Here is a 21,183-nt window from a genome sequence, read left to right on the forward strand (position 1 = left end):
AAACAGTGATTGAAATCGAATGATGAGATACATGGATTTCCTCAGCAAAGGCTTTGTCCTCCCCCAGGCTTTATGCCACTGAATTTGTAGTAGTCATTGGCAGAATGTTGCCCTCCACTGTATCCTCCTCCTCACTGGTTTTGAGGCAGAATTCGGCGCTGTTGGCGACCTGCTCGGATCCATCATTCGTCTTCCCCCGTCTGCTCGTCGGCTCGGCGCTGGCCGCGAAACAGGAAAGTTGGTCCGTACAATCAGCGGCACCTCGTCGCGGGATTCATCGCGATTGGCCCTGCTGACGCGCAGCTTCCCGAGGATGTCATCGACGGCGTCGGTTCCCGAGAAGCTACCGTTGGCGTGGCGAGTACTGAACGATCGGAAGAAGGGAAAGACTCGCTGAGCTTCTCCAATCCAAGACGGGAATTGTGGACTTCGACTGCACACTCCGTAGGGTACGGGGTATAAAATGCCATGACGAGATGCGGAAAATAATTCTCGTCTCATGCATTTAGATCTAGATCTAATTCTTAACGTGACACGTGCAATTTCTTTCATTGCTTGTTTCATCACACATGATTTTCTATTTCTATCATAAAACAATATGAATTAAGTTTAGATCCTAAATACATAAGATCATATCTTACTTACAGGATTATTTTCCCTAATGATGCGCGTCGAGGAATGCCGTGCGCGCGTGCATGCACGCACCTCCATTTTTGTGCTACACACGCATCCGTTGAGTACGTGGTTCATCAGCTTAGACAGGATGATTGTGCTGTGACCGATTGCAATCAAGCACAAATGTATAAATTGGCGAATGGTAAGAATTAAGAGTTGGAAAAATGTAACTTTTCGGTTGCTGAAGTGCAGCAGCATCTCCACCTAAACTGAACTTCATCAAGGTCCGAGCATAATTTGGGTTATTGAAGCTCTAGGAAAGCCAACAGAGAGCTATTGAAGCACAAACATAACATCACCAACAGTTCACAAGCTGTAATTGTCGTCTCTTATAATACACAAGTCGTTTCAATGAGACAATACAACAGATCGAGAGACAATGAGTACTTACATGGTATCAGAACGAGGGACTAAATAGAAAATAAAATCGGACGTGAGTATATCCAAGAAATTACACCAGGATACTCTACAATGACATTTTTACAAATTCAGGCCATCCAGCAAAAATGTCTAAGACATATCCAGCAAGTGGATAGCTTTGAAGGCATTCAGCTCAAGTTAAAAAAAATTGATGCATCTTGAGGGTAGATTTTAGACAAAGACCAGGTGAGGTATCATTAGTCTAGAGAAACCCATTCCAGTTCTAACTCTATCTCACCTGATTCTACGTTCTGCAGCTTTAGGTGCACTTCCTGTTTTACCTTGCCCCCAAAAACATTGACAGTACTATCTTTCAACAGGGCATTGTCTTTGGTCATAAACCACCTTCCAATCTGCATGTCACCAAGACGCGAAGTATCTCCAAAGGCCATGGCAGCTGTGATCATTGGTTGGAGATCTATCTCCGCTTCACCCATTATATCGTCCGCAGAGAATGTATCGTGGTCATACACTTGCTGGAAATAGAAATTGTGTATTTCTGTTATTTGGACGTGGTGAAAAGTCAGCAGCGTTTTCTTGGCTGTTTTGCTAACATGTGCTAAGAGTACATGATTTTGTAAAGGACCTATTCTCTCCCATAGTACCACATTACATCTTTCTTTTTTTTTTTAAAAGGAAGGAACAAACTTGACAAGGATGCTGATATCATCATTACAAATTATAAACTGGGGATTCACACATCTTGTGTATTTTATGGGATTTCTATGATACACCCTGTGCTTTTATTTTGTAATTGGACACCTCATATTTGTTCCTAGTTTCCTTCTTTACATTTCTAGCATCAAAATAAATTTTTAATGTATCAAAATAAATTTTTAATGTGATATATACTAAATTAACTGATTCTAAGCTGGAATGAGATGTATATGCACAAGAAATACCAAAGCTCAATTTAAGGTACGACCTAGCATGATTGTCTGCATTCATATATTTTTATGTTGACTATCTATGACAAAAAGAACTAAGAGTTGTAACCTCGAATGCTAATCATCATATTTGTACTACCAATGGCACAAATAAGTGTTTTCCTTATGGCAATGGATTACAGTTAACTATGCACGAGGAACCATTTATATGGAACCATCAGACAAGGATCATTATAGTGAGGATTTATTGACATTTCTTCCACTTTTACTACATTGAAATTTCAAGAATTGTGTTTATCATCATTTCTCATCTTCATTTCTTTTTCCAGTACTAAGGTCCTACTTGTTTCCTACTTATGGTTCTGGTTCTGCTACTACCAGAAGCTAGAAGCCAGAATAAAATGGGGTTATGAAAAAGTGGTTTCTAGAGAAGTCGGAAACTTGCGTCTAAGTAAAATGAATTAAAGCTGAGAAGCTCGCTGAGTGACGCTTTTTCTGAGAAGCTATGTGCTGAGAAACCAAAAATTTGTTGCAGAAGCCAACAATCTATTTCCAAAAGTAGCTTTCCAGACAAGCCAAAAGTACAATTTTTCAGAAAAGTCCAAAAGCAAAAGCCCAAACAAACAGGCTCTAAGTTCATCAAGGGAACAGCAAGGCAATTGGATATTACTGAAAATGAATTAATGATGCAAGTCATGTTTCTCAGCAAAGTATGCTGACGCCATTTATCACTTGCAACATGGAATAATCAATATAAACTATCCATTTATGGCCTTCTCTTGAAACATTATGCATGTAATGATGCTTAAGTTGCTTTCTAGCTGTTTAACTCCATTTATTATTTTGTGACTAAAATCAGGAAATATAGACATAGGCAAGGTGCTATAATTCATTGAACTTATAACATATTTTGCTCACTTGAATCAGATGCCTCTGAAAATGAGCAAAATAATTTTCAGATTGCAAATAAGTTCGATCAAACTTACAAGTTTTAGAGGTCCATAATTTCGAGGAACGGATAGCTTAAGCACCTCATTCCATACAGGGTTCAGGTCACTCTTTTTAACTGTTGTCTGAGCTTTCTGCAATTAGAACCAGTGCTGAATGTTATCAGGGAAAGATTAGCATAAAAATTAAAATGATCAACATATATATAAATGAAATAAATGTACCTGTTCTCCGAGTGCTAAGATAACATATGGGTCACTTGTTAGCATGTCTCTGACGGCTAAGTTAGTACCTTTCACCACTGTAATGTTCAGCTCCCCAACAAATTCTCTTGTATCTTCCTGTGATCATTTTGCAAGGGTAAGGTGGATCGGCTGGATCACAACAATTATACAAGTTTCATTGAATATGCTCCATCGCAGCATGCAATTTCTATGCAGAAATGATGTCAACCAGGAAAATAAAATAGTTAGATAAATATCTAGAATTGTATCATTTTTTTTTCAGCATAACAACTTACAAGGACATCCTTCCTTGAAGTGCTAAAGAAACTGCTAGCCACACTCTTCACAGAAGTGGTAGATTTAAAAGATGATTTTGAGGAAATCCGCAGACTTGGCTTCAAAAAATCTTGTGTCTCATACTTGGCTCTGTGTATAGAAGAGATAAGAGATTACTATAGGAACAATTTCGTTTTTGCTATTAAGCCAGACCCCAATCTTGCTTCTGCCATTGTCTTTTCACAAGTTTTATTTTTCTCACTCCTTTCGCAAATTGCTATTCACAACTGCCATTGCCGTCTCATTCCATTTGGTCAAGCTCTGTTGAGCGTCCAGGGCTCCTAAAATAGGACTAAAATGCCCCTGCGAACGGACGGAGGACGAAGGTTGAAGACAACCAGTGCCGAGATCAATGGCTCACGGCAGTCCGGCTCTCAGTGGTGACTCACGGCGACTCAGAGCAATCAGCCAGCACGGGAGGTGAGAGGGGAACTCGGGGAGTAAATCCAGTGGCTTGGATGTGGGCTTCGGCGGCCAGCTGTGGTGATGAACGGAGTTCGGCCGCTGACATGGCCACCACAAATGAGAGCGGAAGGGGATAATTCCTCCAGGTTGGAGCTTCTAAGGGCTAAGGTGGAGCGAAGCCGACGGTCGCTCGGGGCCAAGCTGCCTTCTACGGCGCTGGCGACGACGAGCAGCGATGGCCGAGCACGGCACACGCCAAGGGAGAGAAGGGGAAGGACACCGGCCAAATTAGGGCTTCGGCTAGCTAGCTTAGGTGCTATAGAAGGTGTAGGCGAGCGGAATTAGGGAGAGAGTGTACCGGTGGCTGGAATCATGATGGTAGCCGGCGACGGGCCCAAATTGGGTGTTTCCGCCTCGGAGCGTTTCGAGCTCAAGGGGCCAAAATGGACTCACGGCGATGCCCTGTGCGTGTTGATGTCCTTGGTTCGACGTACGGAGCACCGAGGAGGGGTTAGTGGCAGACGCCAAAGCTCGAGAAAAATTAGGGAAACTTGAATGAGCAAAGCAAAAGAGAAGCAAAGGAGAGGTCTCGGGGCACTTTATAGATGTGGGAGGGCGAGGGAGAGGCGGTTTGCCACAATATGGTGGTGGAGCTTGCTTGTCCAACAGCACGGGCATGGGCTGCATGACTTGGCCATGACTGCAGCAAGCTCCATGGCTCCGGCTTTGGCGCGGAGTAGAACTCACACCAGGAAACCCCGCTTCCAAGTCCACGGTGAGCGCGCCACGCAGAGGGCAGGTGGTGGCACAATCGCCCTGGCCACGGGCCAACGACAGTCAGCAAAGGGTGTGCGGGTGGAAGTTGGGGGACAGTCAGGCTAGGTGAACGGTTGAGAGACAAGGTAAAAGACAAGGGTAGAATGGTCTTTTCAGGTGTCTCATAAACAGAAAACGGCTCAAAGTTGACGGTGGTGGCAAAAACTAACAACAAATTTCGAAATAGATGACAAAAACAAAAGGTGTTAAAACATGATGGCAGAAGCAAGATTTAGATCCTCTTAATGGCAAAAACGAAATTGTCCCATTATTATATGAGACAATATTGATGAAATTACAGTGTGTGGAACATAACAGTTACCAGACCTTATAAATTTGGTCCTATATTCCATCGTTGAATCCAGTTTGGGTTTTGGGTGATCCTTTGGAAGAAAAGCCTCATAAATTGAATTTGCATACGAGTTTCCACCAACTTCAACCATGGAGTCGATATCACTATCAGACCAATCATCCAAAGTTACAGATAAAACCTGATAAACAAGGTGAGAGAATGAAATGAGTAAAGAGGTCTATAAGCATGAACTATGACAGACTAGAAATCATACACACACTGAAGACTGGAAGGTAAGTTTGAAGGTGCATTCACATATTATATACAGTATGCTGAAAAGAACATATAAAATGCATAAAGGCATTTCGTGATAACCATTTTGGAAGAAGTAAAAGTGAACAAGAAATTTCTCATGGTTCAAATAACCTTTGAAATGTCAGGTCCAAGTGCCCTATGAACATCTCCACATTTTAAGCAAAGGAAAACTCCAATATTAGCAGACCTGAAATGCACAATAAACATAGCTTTTATATATAGGTGTGAGATATCAAAAGGAAGTTCTGCACACGCTTCAGCGTTCGGTGTATTGCACACCGTGGCTATAGCGGCAAAGCTATGTGTGTTGCTGTATTCATTTTCACGTAAGAAATCAATGATCCAATTTATCTACATAAAAGGAAGAATCTTCCTTCAGAAAAGCCAGGCAAATATCTCTTTCTAAAATGGAAAATGCCGCAAGTGATTATACAGAAATGATGACTTTATCAGTGTAACAGTGGCACTTACGCCCATTTGGGATCAGGTGCACCACAATCAGCACATATCCGATTATCGCTTTTTAACATGAGATCCTTCAGTTTTCTTGCTTTGCCTATCACATGATTAAAAAGAGTTTTAGAAAATTCTTGCATGATATTGGTAAATCATGCTATAGCACGACACATACAACTCCTATCCTAGTCAAGAATATAGAGAAATGTATGCCCAGAAGTTTGCTTTTTTATTAGATTCAACCTTACTGTTGTTGTATTGTCATTTTTACCACCGATGCATGCGCTCTCCAGTTATAGAACAGTAAGATGACACATGGCATATAGTCTGTTAGCAAAGGATATGTTATGCACCTAGAATAGGCTTGGTTGATTTGATGTGTTGATAGCGATTAGCAGTACTCATCTTTGCAGTGCAACCTTGGATAACTCAATACCAAACAAACTACTAAGACCTGCAAGCAACATAAGGAATAGCCGGAGTCAAAGATCAGTTTTTTTTGTATATAATGAAAGGAAGAGAACCATGCCAAATAAGAAAAACTCCAGCTTTTATCCAATATAATAAGAACATTGCTCAATCATGCACAAGAACCACTGATCCCTCACCACAAATGAGGTTTCCATTAGCCCAGCCAATATCAGACAGAATGTATAGTCAAATGCCTGGTTGCTAAAACGTGAAGCATATATAAGAGTTGGTACTGGGGCTGGAACAGATTTGGGAACCCTGGATACCAAAGCTTACAGAGTTGATTCATCAAATTTCTTTTACATATTTCTCACTTAGACAAAAACATAACCTGGTCAAAACAATTCACCAACCTGATACGAACGTGTGGTTGGCTCCTCTCACATTGATCCAATGCAACATCATCACTAAAGCTCTGCAGGGCATGTGCTGTACAAGAGTAGAAGGGCAGAACAAGAACCACTACTCATGTCTTGCCTCAGACACCCCATTATCCCAATGACCCTGACCGCCCAACCGTACCCATATATGCAAATGTCATGTGTTCTCAAGCCCGACAGAACAGATCGGCCCAGATCAGGCAGGATTACAAACCGAGATATATAACATGAGGACGAATGGCGTGAAGGGACAACCTGCATTTTGAACTCGACATATGTTTAGAGCTGGTTGGCATCCCTATATTTCACACACGGCACATTTCAATTGAACTATACGCAAGTACGGATGTACGATGGATTTCATCCCAAGCATGAAGCATCCTAGATTCCATACATACAATCAGCGATGAGATCTTAATTGATCGTCCCGAACTCCCAAAACGAATAATCCTAGATTCGATACAGCATTGAATTCATGGTTGCATTCCATGTCCAAAATGGCACGGAGCGGCCTAGGAACAACAGAGGCAATGGAATTCAAACCCCGCGGGAGGGACCAATCAAGCGGTCAAACCACCAACCGGGACTCGGCAAAATCAAACCGGATCAAATGGAGCTGCTACATCGAACCTATCCCGCTGCGTCACGATCCCTTCTCTCTCTCTCGCGCGCGCCAACCGCATCGGCGCTCGAGATATCCCAAATCAGTCAACGAGACCGAGAATCCACCGCAGAGGGTAAGAAAGTGCGCGAGGAGACCAACCTGCGGGATCTCGGCGGCGAGGGCGAGGGCGGGGCTACCGCCGACGGCTTCCGGGGGGTTAGGTCGCCGGCGGCGGTGGAGCGATCGCCCCCACGGCTTCGTCGCGCTGGCTGGGGTGGGGGTGGTGGACGCGCACAGGGAGCACGACGACGTGCGGGGGCGCAGGCCGGGGCGGATTATATGGGGGAGGACATTCTATCCTTCTCCTATTCCTGTAGGCGACCTAACCTTTTCACACGGTGGATTCGGTCGAATTTTCTTTATTTTTTATTTTTATATTATTTGAAAAATACATAGACATTTAAAAATATTGAACATTTAGACTTCCATTGCCCATTGAATAGGCATCACAAGATATCACATTTTCAACGAGCGACAATTTAAAAAAAATAAAAATATCACCTATTCAACGAGCAACACTTTTAAAGAATAAAAAAACATTATGTTCAATTACTCTCAAAATTAAAAAAAATATTGAAATTATCATGAAAATTTTTGAAAAAAAATACTGTAGAGGATTCTATGTTAAAAAAAATCATCTCAAACAATAACTTGTACCATGAAAAAAAAAGACAAATTTTATTTACACGGTCTAGTTTTGTCTGAATTTTTTTAAGCTAGATCATAGTATGCCCTACGACATACATTTTTTTCAGAATTTTTTTAATTATTTTGATATTGTTTTGAATTTTGAGAGTAATAGAATACAATGTTTTTTGATTTTTTAAAGGTGTTGCCCATGGAATGTATGATATTTTTATTTTTTTTAAGTGTCGTTCGTTGGAGGGATGATATCTTGATATCACCTATCCAACGAGCGATATTAACCTAGATGTATAATATTTTAAAACGATTATGTATTTTTACAAATATATAAAAAAGAAAAATATAAAAATAAATCGGATTCGGTCGCGGTCATGACGACGCCTTGCCTGGAGCCCATGGAGCTTCCACACGGTGGGGTTGTTCGTTTGGGTTTGGGCCGGTCAAACGCGCGTGGCGAATCGGTACAACAAGCTCCTTGAGACGGCTCACTGCAACCGTCTGCTCAGGCTTCTCGTGGAGCGCCACTGTTGGGAGGAGGATGAAATGCTTATCAAGGAGGGCAGCATGGCATACTACGTGCTGGTCCAAGGGCTGTCTATGGAAGGGTGGGTGGAGGAGGGGAGGAAGCTGATCGAGGAAAGGAAGGGAGGGCTTATTGAGCAATGTACGTGCTTTTTGGTGTTTGTACCAATTTGCCTTTATTGATTTCGTTTTTCTTAACAAAATACATCAAATTGTTTTTCGGATTTTGTCTGCAGATGTACCAATTTGCGTATATACGAATCAGTTTTGCCGAGTGAAAAACATCAAATTGCTTTTCAATTTTTGTCTGCAGTAATCCTAGTTTGCTTTCCGAATCAACTATTTGCGTTCAAATGTACGTTGATTTTCTTTCATCAACTAATTTGTTCATCCTCTGATCTGATTTGTTCAAATGTTTTGATCTAATTTGCTCCTAAATTTAAAATCAATTTGCTCCTCCTGAGATCTTAATTTGCCTTTTCAAATCACCCTTATTTGCTTTTTTTGAACCCCTTTTTTTCTTAATCCCCTGATTTTGCTCCTAAAGTTTTCACTGTTTTGCTCTTGGATTGCGAATTCACACATCCAAAATATGTACACTATTCGGTTTGCAAGCTGACGATCGGACGGTGGGCACGCCGCGGCCCCCTTCCATTCCCCAGCAGTCTCCGGCAAATTTACCAACCGCCGCCACTGTTCTCCTCCTCCTCCCGCCACTGTTCACTTCACTAGTTCGTAGTGACCGCGCGCCTACCACTACTCCCTCGTCACGCTGCCACGCGTGGACACCTATAAAGGCCCTCATCCCCCTCGGCTTCTCCCTCCCCTCCCCTCTCCCCGCCGCCATCTGCCAGGCCTAGGTCTGTCGGCGCGCGAGCGCGCGCAGCTACCACTCCGCCGCGAGCAGACTCCTCGACTTTGCGCTGCCGAGATCTCACCGAGGGGGAGGAGCAGCAGCAGCAGCCATGTTGTCAGGACGGTACATGGCCTACTCTCCCTCGCCCTCCACCACCCCGCACTCCCCCCGCATCTCCGGCCTCCGCGCGCCCTCCGCCGCCGTGGCCGACCAGGAGAAGTAAGCAAGCACCCTCCGCCTCACCCGCTTCTTCGAGTCGTGCGTGTGTGTCTCCGAGGGAATGAGCCGCTGCTTCCTTTGCGTGGGGTTCGGCTCCGATCGTGCCCGGGACGACGGTTTGGGGGCCATCCGGTGCGGGTTTCATGTGTTCTGGGAACCATCGGAGGTTTATTGGTTTGAATCTGATGTAGCACGACAAATTTTGGGGCCTAGTCATCGGATCTGATTCACCGCAACGAGATCTCTGTTTTTTCCGTAAACAGTTGCGTCTTGTCGTTGTTCCGCTCGATTTTTGCTTAATTGAACAAGCGAGCTGCTGGGTTCAGTGATCATGCTATGATTTTTATGTGTATCTCATGAGATTTTTTTTTGGGGGGGGGGGGGGGGATTCGTGTGTTTTCATGCTATCTAGGAAGGACTCCTGTTTTTACCAAATTTTTACAAAGGAGATGAAGTATGGGGCTTGGTAAGACTGGCACGCTGTACCACTAGGGAAGAACGATGAGCGTGTTCCACTCGTTTTTGTAGGTACCTTGCCGAACTGCTCGCGGAAAGGCACAAGCTGAGCCCGTTCATCCTTGTGACCCCGCATAGTGTACGGTTGCTGAATCAAGGTGAGATCTGATGCGGCCATGCCATTTGAATTGTGATGTATCTGAGCAGATGAATGACTGAAAACTGGTCGAATTGCTACCGCTGCCACGCATTCAGAATATTCTGTTATGATGTAGGAATCTTTGACTCATGCTGCTTTTGTGAATTGTGCACCTCCTGTTCTTTTTCATGCCTTAGTATTCCCAGTATTGGTTGCTCAATGCTCATGAGTGTCTACTCTTTCATCTGCACAGTAGAAGTTCTTAAGTTGTCTTTATCTATTGAGCTAAACTAACCGCAGAATCAATAACTGTTGATTGCATTTACTTGTGAACACACACACACACACACACACACACAATGGCGGCCAGTACACGTTTTTGATAACTTGCAACCTTCCTCTATCGCCTCACGCATCGGTCTCGATCTTCGGGAAGTGTGCCTCATTGCAGCTTGGCCCCTAGACAAATGGTCTCACTAACATGGGCCCAGGCATTCCGGATCATGCTATGTATTGACAGATTGGTGTATTAGTTACTGTAATTTGCATATCTTCTCAACATGAGCATTCTAGAAAAGAAAAATTGACACTGTTATGACTTCGCAAGTTGTCTGTTTTAACGAGAAGAAAAGCTCTTTCAAATTAGTGATTTTTACGCTAACAACGTCAGGCTATGTATGCATTTACTGATCACTAATTCTAACGGCTAACTTTCTACATTTTATGCTTGCAATTGCAATGTTGGAGCAGAAATTTTATGCGTTTCCACACTATTGGAGAATGTATCCCTTTTAAATCAAAGTGGCCTTGAACATGGTAGTCCACTAACAACGAGAGGATTATATTCAAATGGAGCAGCTACTGACATGAATGGGTGGACATCAGCATTTCAATCAGAAGTATGGATACTGACCATTTAACATGACTTACTCTTCATGCCTAATTTACCATTTTTTAAAGCTTAGATCAGGTTTTTTCTAACTGATTTTGACTCAACTGAAGATGATTACATTCTTCATACTGCTTGCCCCTTTTGCTAACTTGCTAACTATACTAATCCCTTTCAAGCAGTGGGTTCCAAGGATGCCATCAAATTCTTCTACGTATTGCATATGTTGGAGTTGGATAATGTGCTAACACTAATTCTCCGATTTGGCTCCACATGTCCAGTGTCTTGTCATATTATAGTCAGTTACCATCCTAACATCAGAACCTGCTAACCAGATTGCTAGCCATTTTGTGTTCCCTTGCTGGTTGCTGCGCTTGAAGTGATATTTAGATTATTGTCATTATAATATTAATGTCAAGTGAATTATGATAAAGCTCTCCCTATTGGTCAAAAATATCTTGTTAGCTTTTGAACCTTAGCTCAACTATAGAACAACTGAAATTGAACCCACTTGCTCAAAAAATAGATAGATGTATCATCGTTCTTTCAGCATAATCCTATAAATGCTTGGACCGCTCATAAACTATATGATATTCACAATGTTTTTTACTTTGGCTTTAATTCTGTGGTTTTTCACTTCCTTGCTACATTAACTATCTTTGTTTCATATCCAACGCTCCTATTGAGAAAAGAGGTTATAAAATGATCAGCCTGTGACCATTGCAGAGTTCACCAGCTTATAGCTGGCTTGGAGGTTCTGAAGGCAGCTCCTCTGGACTGATTGTCAAGAAAACAATGAAGGTTGATATCCCAGTCGACAAATATCCAACAGTAAGTGTACTATCTCCTGAGTTGATGTCCTCGTGAATTGCTATATCCTCATTGCGCGTTTATGTTTATTTTCCTAGTACAATTTTGTTGGTCGCATCCTTGGTCCTAGAGGGAATTCCTTGAAGCGAGTGGAGGCAACTACAGACTGCCGTGTGCTAATAAGAGGACGGGGCAGCATCAAAGATCCAGCTCGGGTAAGATCCTGATACAGTGCTTCTTAGTCTCGTAAGTTAGATGGAGTAGGAAACTTGGAGTGTATGTACTACTTGTGAACTTAATTTGTGATGTATGATCAGATGAGCTATATCATTGTCATCTTTGAAATGGTTAATCCCGTGTAATGCAATGCCAGACTAACACCGCTGCCCTCTGGTTACAGGAAAACGGTTGGTTTGAGTTTTTTCTGTTCAGCCTTTTGTTCTTTTATGTATCATCTAGTTTATATATCGGTATGAAAAACCCATACTGGCTACGTGGCTGCTTGTAAACCAGGCCAGTATCTGGCTGGAACCTTAACGCAGGATGGGACCATCGATCCTTTAAATCTACCAGTTACCTTTCTGCATGTGTACATCTACTGACATTTATGTTTGCTTTGCATTTTGATGGAATTGGTGGTCACTTATGGTATAATTTTGTAGGAGGAAATGATGCGAGGGAAGCCAGGATATGAACATCTGAATGAACCCCTTCATATATTGGTTGAGGCCAAGCTGCCTGTTGAAATTATTGATGCTCGCCTGATTCAAGCCTGTGAGATACTCGAAGATCTGCTAACACCTGTGGTATGCAAATGATATCTTCATCCTTTTGAAACTTTTTATATTTTCTGCTTTCATTTTATCTTGTAGAACCAATGCATTAAAAGCTCTTGTTTTCTTCTATGCAGGATGAATCCCAGGACTTCTTCAAGAAGCAGCAGCTGCGGGAGCTTGCAATGCTCAATGGCACCCTCCGTGAGGAAGGCATGCAAAGATCTGGTTCGGCATCCCCTTTCCACCACAGCCTTGGAATGAAGAGAGCCAAGACAAGGGGGTAAAGATGCAAGTACTATGAGGGGAGAACCAATCATCTATTCTGAGACCAATCCTGATTCCTGAGTATGCATATGGGGTTGCCTTGCTGGCTAATGGCCCAATGCGGTCTCGCACCACCAGCATCGGGGCGGCCTGTACTTGATAAATACATATATCTGGAGTTGTGTTTCCTGCTACTGGGGAGGTTTGGTTATGGCCACATAGGGTGTTGTTGAGCTATATATTGGGTTGTGCAGAGTTTTGTAGCGATGTGTTCTATGTACTGCTCCTTCGGAGCTATGAACTGGTGAATGGGGTTTTGAAAAGATCTGGGCTTGTATTTATCATTTGAAGACTGATTTAAGGATGCCGTTTGGGATTGAAGCGAAGCTGTAACCAGTGTAGTGTAATTGTGTAACTGTGTAACTGTGTAAGCCATAAGCGTCTCTCGCCATATTTCATTCGAACTTCTCACTTGTTACTGTCAATGTTTAGTGGTATTGACCGATGTCTTAGTTCTATCTTCAATTTGGATTCTCCTTTGCTGATATATTGATTGTAGTTCATCCGCTGTGAAGAGATCTGAAGAATTACGATTGTTGATGGCACGTTCAGCTACCATCCAGCTGGTCCGTTCAACGGTTTATCGGCAAATTTCCTGTGTTCTGAAATTGAGATTCAGCGGCCGTAAAGCAGATATATCCGCTCAATACGAGGAAATTTGCCATACACTGGTCCACCTTTTGACGGTGTGATTTCCCAGATGACGCTTGCCAGTTTGCCGGCCTCTGCTGCTCAACCGCCCAACTAGGGATGAAAATAGAACGGAAAAATCCCGTTTCGTTCCGGTGCTGTATCCCCTTTTTTTCAGTTCGTTTTCGTTTTTTTCTGTTCCCGTTTTCGTTTTCGTCCGGCTGAGAAAATGTGAAAGTGAAAACGGTAGGGGGGTTTTCCGGCCGTTTCCGTCTATTTTCACCCCTACGCTCACTTATGTCTTTGGTTGAGACTTATCACTTATATTTATTATATGCTCGAGTATCAAGTTAAGGTTTATATGGTTCTTTTTTAGAGGGGTACAAAACATGACGTATATAACCCACTTATATCACACTCACGCTTAACGCACGCACACACGTGCATGTCCTAAGCATACACGTTACAGATATATTCTCGCTAAATGGGCACGTGTGTGCATACCCCTAACTACTAAGGAAAAACCCTCGATGAGGCTCGTGGGTCGATCCTAGGGATCGAACCCACGACTGGTCATCCCTGTCAGTCTGCCACTGGGAGCGAACCAACCGAGCTACTGCTCGGTCCCAAGGCTTATATTGTTGTATCTTCGTATCTTGTATTGTTTGAGTCAAATATTGATAAAAATGATATTTCATGTGAATCGAAAAATCATATGACATTTTTTTACTTTAATGCGACTTGCTGATTGGATTGATTCATTAAACTTATTAATTCAGTGTTATCTGAAGATAATGTTAAACTTATATATGTTGACATGTCTTGATGGTTCTGTAGGTCGGTGTTTCCATTTTGTGTTTTTGAATCCCGACCGATACCGGCATTTTCCCGATCGGATTGGTTCGTTTTCGACCCTCCGATTATGTCCGATCGTTTTTAGTTTTTTCCGTTCCCGCATATCCCGTTTTCTTTTTCGTCCAGCAAAGAAAATATGAAAGTGAAAACGGTTAGAGAGTTTTCCCGACCGTTCCCGTCCGTTTTCATCCCTACGTCCAACGCTCCGGCCCGTGGGCACAGCCGATCGAACGGCAAAGCATCGCGTTGCGTCTCGGCTCCGATTAACTACCTCCTAATCTTCATATGCCGAGTTCTTACTGCGAGTAGGCAGTAGGTGTCTACAGCCTTCGCTGCAACGAACTTGGCCAGGGTTTGCGCGCTTCGCATTCCGGTTCCAGAGCAGATTGAGCTGTAGTACTCTATGGACTATGATCCATCCAATTAGTATGATCACATAGCGAACGGCTCGTTGCCCGGGTGGTTGTGGCTCCCGATCGATATCAAAGAAACTGGGTTCGAGTCCGTTGCCGGGGCGTGAGTGGCAGCGCTCCCGCCCACACCGAATGCGAGTTTTAGGTGTTAAGTAAATGTTGCTACCGAGCGAAGTTCAATAATTTTTCGAGAGCGATTGCAAAAAAAGAGATATCAAATAAGGGAAAAGTCTGTCTATTCTTTATTGATCTGTTTTTCTATACGTTACAATAAGAGGTCTCCCCCGTATATAAAGAACCAAAAACCTCTAAGAGTTGGACTCCAATCCTATTAGGATTCGAGACGGATCCACTTCAATACGTAACCTGCTAGGTTTCCTAACACTCCCCCTTGAGCACTTCTCGCGGAATGCATATGTCTCATCAAAACTCCCTAAAAACCTGTGGAAAAAATTAGAAGAAAGAGTACATAGCTCGTGATATGGTCATACGAATTGCCTCATTAAAAACCTTGCCATGAGAAACTTCAGGAAAACTCATATAAGGGAAAAAGAGTACAATTCACCCAAATACTTCAAGTAATCTTCATGATTAATCTTGAGTACTTAATCTTCTTGACTAAGATTTAATTCTTCTTATCGGTATTATGTGAAATATCCCCCCCTGAACTGTGCAACTCTCTAAGCCTCATCATCTCAATGCCACGAACACATCTTTCAAAACTAAATGCAGGGAGAGACTTAGTGAACAAATCTGCAAGATTCTCATACGACTTGGTATGCATTACCTTTATTTCGTTCATCTTATGCAATTCATAAGCATAAAAGAACTTAGGGTTGATATACTTCGTTAAGTTGATTTTCACATATTCCGTTTGCACTTGTGCGACACATGCAGCATTATCTTCATAGATAATGGTAGGGGTGTTAGTAGTGTTCAAGCCACATGACTGCTGGACGTGATTGATCACTCTTCTAAGCAATGCGCATTCTCGTGCGGCTTAATATAGAACTATTATTTTCGAGTGGTTCGTCGAAGTCGATACAATACTCTGCTTTGACGATTTCCAAGAAATTGCAGTTCCACCACATAGAAAAACATAGCCAGTCTGTGACTTCGCTGTATGTGGGTCTGACAGGTACCCAGCATCCGCGTATCCAACCAGACTTTGATCCTGATTCTTTCTGTAGAACATGCCCATATCCTTTCTACCTTGCAAGTAGCGTAAAATATCTTTCAAGCCCTTCCAATGCCTTTTAGTGAGCACTGCACTGTACCGTGCAAGTAGGTTTATTGCAAATGCTATATCCAGCCTAGTGCTATTAGCTAAATACATCAGTGCACCTATTACACTTAAGTATGAGTATTCCGGTCCCAATACTTCCTCTCCCTCTTCTCTAGGTCTATAAGGATCTTGATCTGCTTGTAATGATCTTCCGATCATGGGGGTTTTAGCAGGGAATAATTTATCAAAACCAAACCGCTCTAACACTTTCTGAGTGTAGTTTGACTGATGTATAAAGATTTCATCTTCCATATGCTCTAGCTGCAGGCCCAAGCAGAATTTGGTTTTACCTAAATCTTTCATTTCGAATTCAGACTTCAGGTATGAACTTGCTTCTTCAATATCTTTTTCTGTACCGATGATATTCAGATCATTTACATATACAGATATTATGCAAAATCCATTCTGGGACCTTTTTATGAATACACAGGGACAATCTGTGCTATTTGTGTAGCCTCATTTTCCAAAAAATTTACTTAAACGATTGTACCACATCCTACCTGACTGTTTCAACTCATACAGTGACTTCTTCAATTGTATACTATAAAGGTGTTTATTTCCTCTATCCTAATTCGGCAGTGGTATTCCTTCAGGTACCTTCATATAAATGTCCGAATCTAGGCTCCCATAAAGATATGCGGTCACAACATCCATCAACTTCATTTTTAATTATAGGTTCACTGCTATCGAGATTAAATATGTAAAGGTAATTCCGCCCATCAACGGGGAATAGGTTTCTTTATAATCAACGTCTGGTCGTTGAGTGAAACCTTACGCCACTAGTCGTGCTTTGTATCTCACAATTTCATTCCTTTCATTCCTTTCATTCCTCTTACGAACAAAGACCCACTTGTATCCCACTGGTTTGATGTGGGGAGGTGTGCGGCATACTGGCCCAAAGACCTCTCTTTTGTTCAGGGACAACAGTTCAGCTGTTATTACCTTCTGCCAGTCTTTCCAATCTGATCTCATTCTACATTCAGCGAGCAATGCAGGCTCATAGTCATGATCTATGACTGTGGCAATTTTGTTTGCGAAGTATGTGTTGACTATCGTGGTTGCTCTATTCCAGGATTCCCCTGAATTCACATCGTTTATTGCTATTTCATCATGGGTTGCACTTTCAGGTGTTTCTTCATCTTGCTCTTCATGATTTGGGGCAAGGGCCTTTAGTTTACCAGTGTTGATTTCAATGCGCGTATTTTTTCTGGTTTCTTCCTGCGTGGGAAGATTCAAATCTGGTATGCCTACTTTCTGAGGTTCCATACCATCGCCAGATCTCAACTGGCTCCCCTTCTTTTTCCTTTGGGGCACTTTTGTGATCGGCTGTGGTAAGCTCTCATTTCCTACTTCGCCAGACGTCTCCAGCTATTTGGGACTTGAGTAACCGGATTTCTTGTCTTTTTATTATTTTTCGGAGCTTCTAGGACAAGATGAGGGGTACCTTCTTTTGGTACTTCCACCCTCTCCGGTGCATTGCGTGCAGGCACATGCGACTTAGTCACGCTCTTCAAATCACAAAAATGATCGGGCAGATTGTTTGCTAATTTCTGTAAGTCGATGATTTTCTGTACTTCATTATTTGCTTCACTAGTGCGAGGATCATGTGCCGTAATTCCTTCAGCTTGCTATATAATTTTCCGGTATTTCTCATCTAAGGGTTTATTTCCTCCCCCTAATGACGGAAAATTATTTTTAATCAAAAATGCAGTCAGTAAAGTGGGCCGTATGCAGATTTCCAGTTGTTGGTTCTAAATATCGGATTATAGATGCAGTCTCATAACCAACATATATTCCAACTTTCCGCAAAGGCCCCATAGCAGTCTGCTGTGGCGGCGTTATCGGCACATAAACCACACATCCAAATTTGCGTAAATGAGAAATCTTCGGGATCACCCCTTGCACTAGTTGCATAGGTGAATGGATGTTGTAGGTGGAGGGTCTGTAATTAATGAGGGCTGTTGCATTCAAGACTGCGTGTCCCCAACATGTAGCAGGCAAATTACAGTGTTGCAACAACGGTCTAGCAATGTACTTTATACTCTTGATCAGTGCTTCGGCTAGTCCATTCAAGGTGTGGACATACGATACAGAATGTTCAACTTTAATCCTCATGCCAGTGCAATAATCATCGAACGCTTTCGAAGTAAATTCTCCAGCGTTGTCCATTCTAATGGACTTCACTCGATGATCCGAAAAATTATTCCTGATTTGTATGATCTGCGAGATCAACTTTGCAAAGTCGTGGTTATGAGTAGATAATAAACATATATGCGACCACTTCGAGGACGCGTCTATTAACACCATAAAGTACCGAAACGGGCCAGAAAGCGGCTGAATAGGACCACAGATACCCCCCTGTATTCTGTCCAGGAATGCAGGGATTTCATCCTGTACCTTCAAGACAGATGGTCTCACTATTAATTTTTCGGTAGCACATGCATAGCATACAAAATCTTCATGATTCGGGAAATTCTTTACGTTTATGCCATAACCTTGTGAGTTAGTAATTATGTTCCTCATCATTCTAAGACCAGGATGACCTAATCTATCATGCCATATGAAGAATAATTTTGCACTACGGAATACAGTCTTTAAGGTAGTGAGCACTCCAGATGCCCTAATACGAGTGTAGTACAAGCCACTGCTCATGGAGGAAAGTTTTTCTAATATTCTTTCTTCACTATCACGCTTAGTGATGTATAAGTACTCCCTATCATCTTCTTCACCAGTTTCTACATAGAAACCGTTAGCGCGAATGTCTTTAAAACTTAAGAGATTCCTTGTGGATTCAGAGTACATCAATGCTACTTCAATGTGCAAAGTAGTTCCCATAGGTAGTGTGACTGTGGCTCTTCCAGATCCAACTATGCATTTATCACTACCAGTGACAGTCATCACTTTTCCAAAGCTATTACTGATAGAATGAAAATACTTCTTTTCTCTTAAGATTGTATTTGTGGTTCCACTATCCATAATACACACTTCCTCCATGCGAACGCAACACATATTCTATAAATAAAGCATTCAATCATTCACATGCAAGAAAGTAGCACAAAGACTAAATACTTTATATATACTATCGAAAAATTATTTGCAGCTAAGATCCGCTCTTCTAGAGCTTACATATATTCAATCCTCCTAAATTCAGCAACTAATCTAAATAAATGGCTAATTACTCTAATTCTAGATAGAGTCTGCGAAACATTTGGCCACTTCATCTTCAGTGGCTTTGTTTTCTGCTTCATTCATTTCGGCATCTACTATGGCAGTGAAAGAGGGCAAAGTGGAGGTCTCTGCATCATTCTTTGGGAGGTCATCAACTTCCATGAGATATGCTACCTCTTCAGAGAATGCTTTGTCCACTTCCATCCCCACTGCTATGGTGAGGTGTGCTTCTGGTTGATCCTTCTTCTTCTTCCAGTATGCTTCCACAACATGCTTAGGTACTTTGCAAATACGGGACCAATGGCCCCAAACACCGCACTTATAGCATGTCTGGTTCTGCTCACCATAAGGCTTGACTTCTTTCTTTGTCTTGTCGTTATTATCACTAGGCTTGACTTTGCCTATCACCACTTTCTTTCCTCCCTTATCCCGCTTCTTATTGCGGATCTTGCGCGCTTTGAAAGAGAGTTGATTGACTTCTAGTCCACTACTCCTTCCTTGCGGTTGGGATAAGAAGTTCTTATTTATGACTTCGTCATGAACTTCATTGAGTTGCAACACATCAATCAATTCTGAATACTTCTTGTAATTCGATTGACGGTGATTGCGTGCGGATTCTGCCGCATTCGGGTGGAAAGTGGAGAGAGTCTTCTCAATTTTCTCCTCTTCTGTGATCTCTTTCCCACAGAGACACAGTAGTGTGCATATACGGTGCAGCGCGGAGTTGTACTATCTGATATGCTTAAAGTCACAGAAACAGAGCCGGACCCATTCTTGCTCTGCTAGAGGCTTGATGGTGTATTTAAGGCGCTCAAAACGCTCCTTCAGTGCGTCCCATAGTGCCTTAGCGTTGGTCACTGCCATGTACTCATCCTTCAGAGTGGGAGAGAGATGATGGCAGAGGAAATGAAGTGCTTGATCATTCTCATCCTCCGTGGGAACTGTTGCATTGCTTGTTCCCAGACCAATTACAGCGGGGCGCCTCTTCGCTCCAAGTACGATCCGGACATCGGATGCCCAAGTGAGATAGTTGCGACCATCAGCACTCAGCTCAGCGAACTCCTTGTTCGTGATGCTAGCCATCTACATATTTTTTTTAATAACGCAAACATTACTACTAGTAAAGTTGCATCATGTTGCTAAATTGAATTACTACAAAATTTCTGATATTTTCTATGCTATTATTCTAATTTACTGAATTTAAATACATAATAGGCAATTTAAACAGTAAAATAATAATTAACAGCATAGAAAACATAATAAAGGAATTAGGTACTGCATAAATACTAAAATAAGTACTAAATTCGGATTCTAGGGGATTTTCTATGCAAAAACATGGTTTCTGGGCAATTTACAGAACTACCAAAAAAATCAAAAAATTGCGCTTAAATTACTGAAAAACCAAGGGTTAAATGCAAAATCCCACTTTTTTTTCTTTTTTTTTCTCTTTTCTTATCCCGCCGGTTACTATAGCTCGGGCTGGGCCCTTCTTTCTTTTCGTTTCAGCCCAGTCCAGCCTGTCCCAACCCACATATAAGCCGGGCGGCTAGGGTGAAACCCTAGCCACCGCATTCACCGTGTCCCAGCGAAGTCCAACTCGGCCACCGCCCTTGTGTTTTCCAGCGAGCAAGGGAACTGCGGCAGCGCCCAGCGGCATGCTTCCGGAGGCAGCGCACGAGTTTGACGACGACGCGACGGCGAGGCTCGACGGGAGGCAGCGGCGACGGTGAGGCGCGACAGGGAGGCCGACGGCACCTTACGGGGCGCGACGGGGAGGTTGGCGCGGCCGGATGCGCGGCGACGCCAGCCGCCGCATCGGGCGGCAGCGCGGCGACCTGCGGCACGGCGAGGCGCAGCGCGATGGGAGCCGCTTCGGGTGGTGCCAGCGGACGGCGGTAGCGGCGCGA

General features: G+C 42.8%; 2 protein-coding genes across 8 annotated transcripts; one reads left to right on the forward strand and one right to left on the reverse strand.

The window, feature by feature from the left end:
* Positions 1–986: 986 nt before the first annotated feature.
* LOC133919695 (ADP-ribosylation factor GTPase-activating protein AGD12-like) lies at positions 987–7,558 on the reverse strand. Of its 4 annotated transcripts, none has more exons than XM_062364168.1 (9): positions 7,389–7,555; positions 6,128–6,228; positions 5,790–5,874; positions 5,430–5,505; positions 5,039–5,202; positions 3,451–3,580; positions 3,155–3,271; positions 2,969–3,064; positions 987–1,571 (listed from the first exon to the last, which is right to left on the reverse strand). In XM_062364168.1, the coding sequence occupies exons 2-9, from the start codon at positions 6,177–6,179 to the stop codon at positions 1,293–1,295; spliced, it is 999 nt and encodes a 332-aa protein (XP_062220152.1). In that variant the 5' UTR covers positions 6,180–6,228; positions 7,389–7,555; the 3' UTR covers positions 987–1,292. The 4 variants fall into 4 exon arrangements, with proteins under 4 accessions (XP_062220152.1, XP_062220153.1, XP_062220154.1 ...); XM_062364169.1 differs by lacking the exon at positions 7,389–7,555 and adding an exon at positions 6,599–6,880; XM_062364171.1 differs by having other exon boundaries at positions 1,391–1,594; positions 7,389–7,558.
* A 1,630-nt stretch (positions 7,559–9,188) lies between these two features.
* On the forward strand, positions 9,189–13,246 carry LOC133919696 (KH domain-containing protein At4g26480-like). Of its 4 annotated transcripts, XM_062364173.1 has the most exons (7): positions 9,189–9,531; positions 10,060–10,145; positions 10,877–11,025; positions 11,742–11,846; positions 11,924–12,040; positions 12,488–12,631; positions 12,736–13,246. In XM_062364173.1, the coding sequence occupies exons 1-7, from the start codon at positions 9,422–9,424 to the stop codon at positions 12,883–12,885; spliced, it is 861 nt and encodes a 286-aa protein (XP_062220157.1). In that variant the 5' UTR covers positions 9,189–9,421; the 3' UTR covers positions 12,886–13,246. The 4 variants fall into 4 exon arrangements, with proteins under 4 accessions (XP_062220157.1, XP_062220160.1, XP_062220159.1 ...); XM_062364176.1 differs by lacking the exon at positions 10,877–11,025 and having other exon boundaries at positions 9,487–9,531; XM_062364175.1 differs by lacking the exons at positions 9,189–9,531; positions 10,877–11,025 and having other exon boundaries at positions 9,544–10,145.
* Positions 13,247–21,183: the final 7,937 nt, after the last annotated feature.

Source organism: Phragmites australis, chromosome 5 (assembly GCF_958298935.1).
Source record: "Phragmites australis chromosome 5, lpPhrAust1.1, whole genome shotgun sequence".
NCBI classification, from domain to species: domain Eukaryota; kingdom Viridiplantae; phylum Streptophyta; class Magnoliopsida; order Poales; family Poaceae; genus Phragmites; species Phragmites australis.

Coding starts and splice junctions, on each gene's coding strand:
- LOC133919695 (XM_062364168.1), bottom strand. CDS start 6,179: ATGAGTACTGCTAATCGCTATCAACACATCAAATCAACCAAGCCTATT. Junction 5,203..5,429: donor TTGGACCTGACATTTCAAAG/GTTATTTGAACC, acceptor CTTGTTTATCAG/GTTTTATCTGTAACTTTGGA. Junction 3,272..3,450: donor CTTCAAGGAAGGATGTCCTT/GTAAGTTGTTAT, acceptor AAATGATCACAG/GAAGATACAAGAGAATTTGT.
- LOC133919696 (XM_062364173.1), top strand. CDS start 9,422: ATGTTGTCAGGACGGTACATGGCCTACTCTCCCTCGCCCTCCACCACC. Junction 9,532..10,059: donor GCCGTGGCCGACCAGGAGAA/GTAAGCAAGCAC, acceptor TCGTTTTTGTAG/GTACCTTGCCGAACTGCTCG. Junction 11,026..11,741: donor CATCAGCATTTCAATCAGAA/GTATGGATACTG, acceptor TGACCATTGCAG/AGTTCACCAGCTTATAGCTG.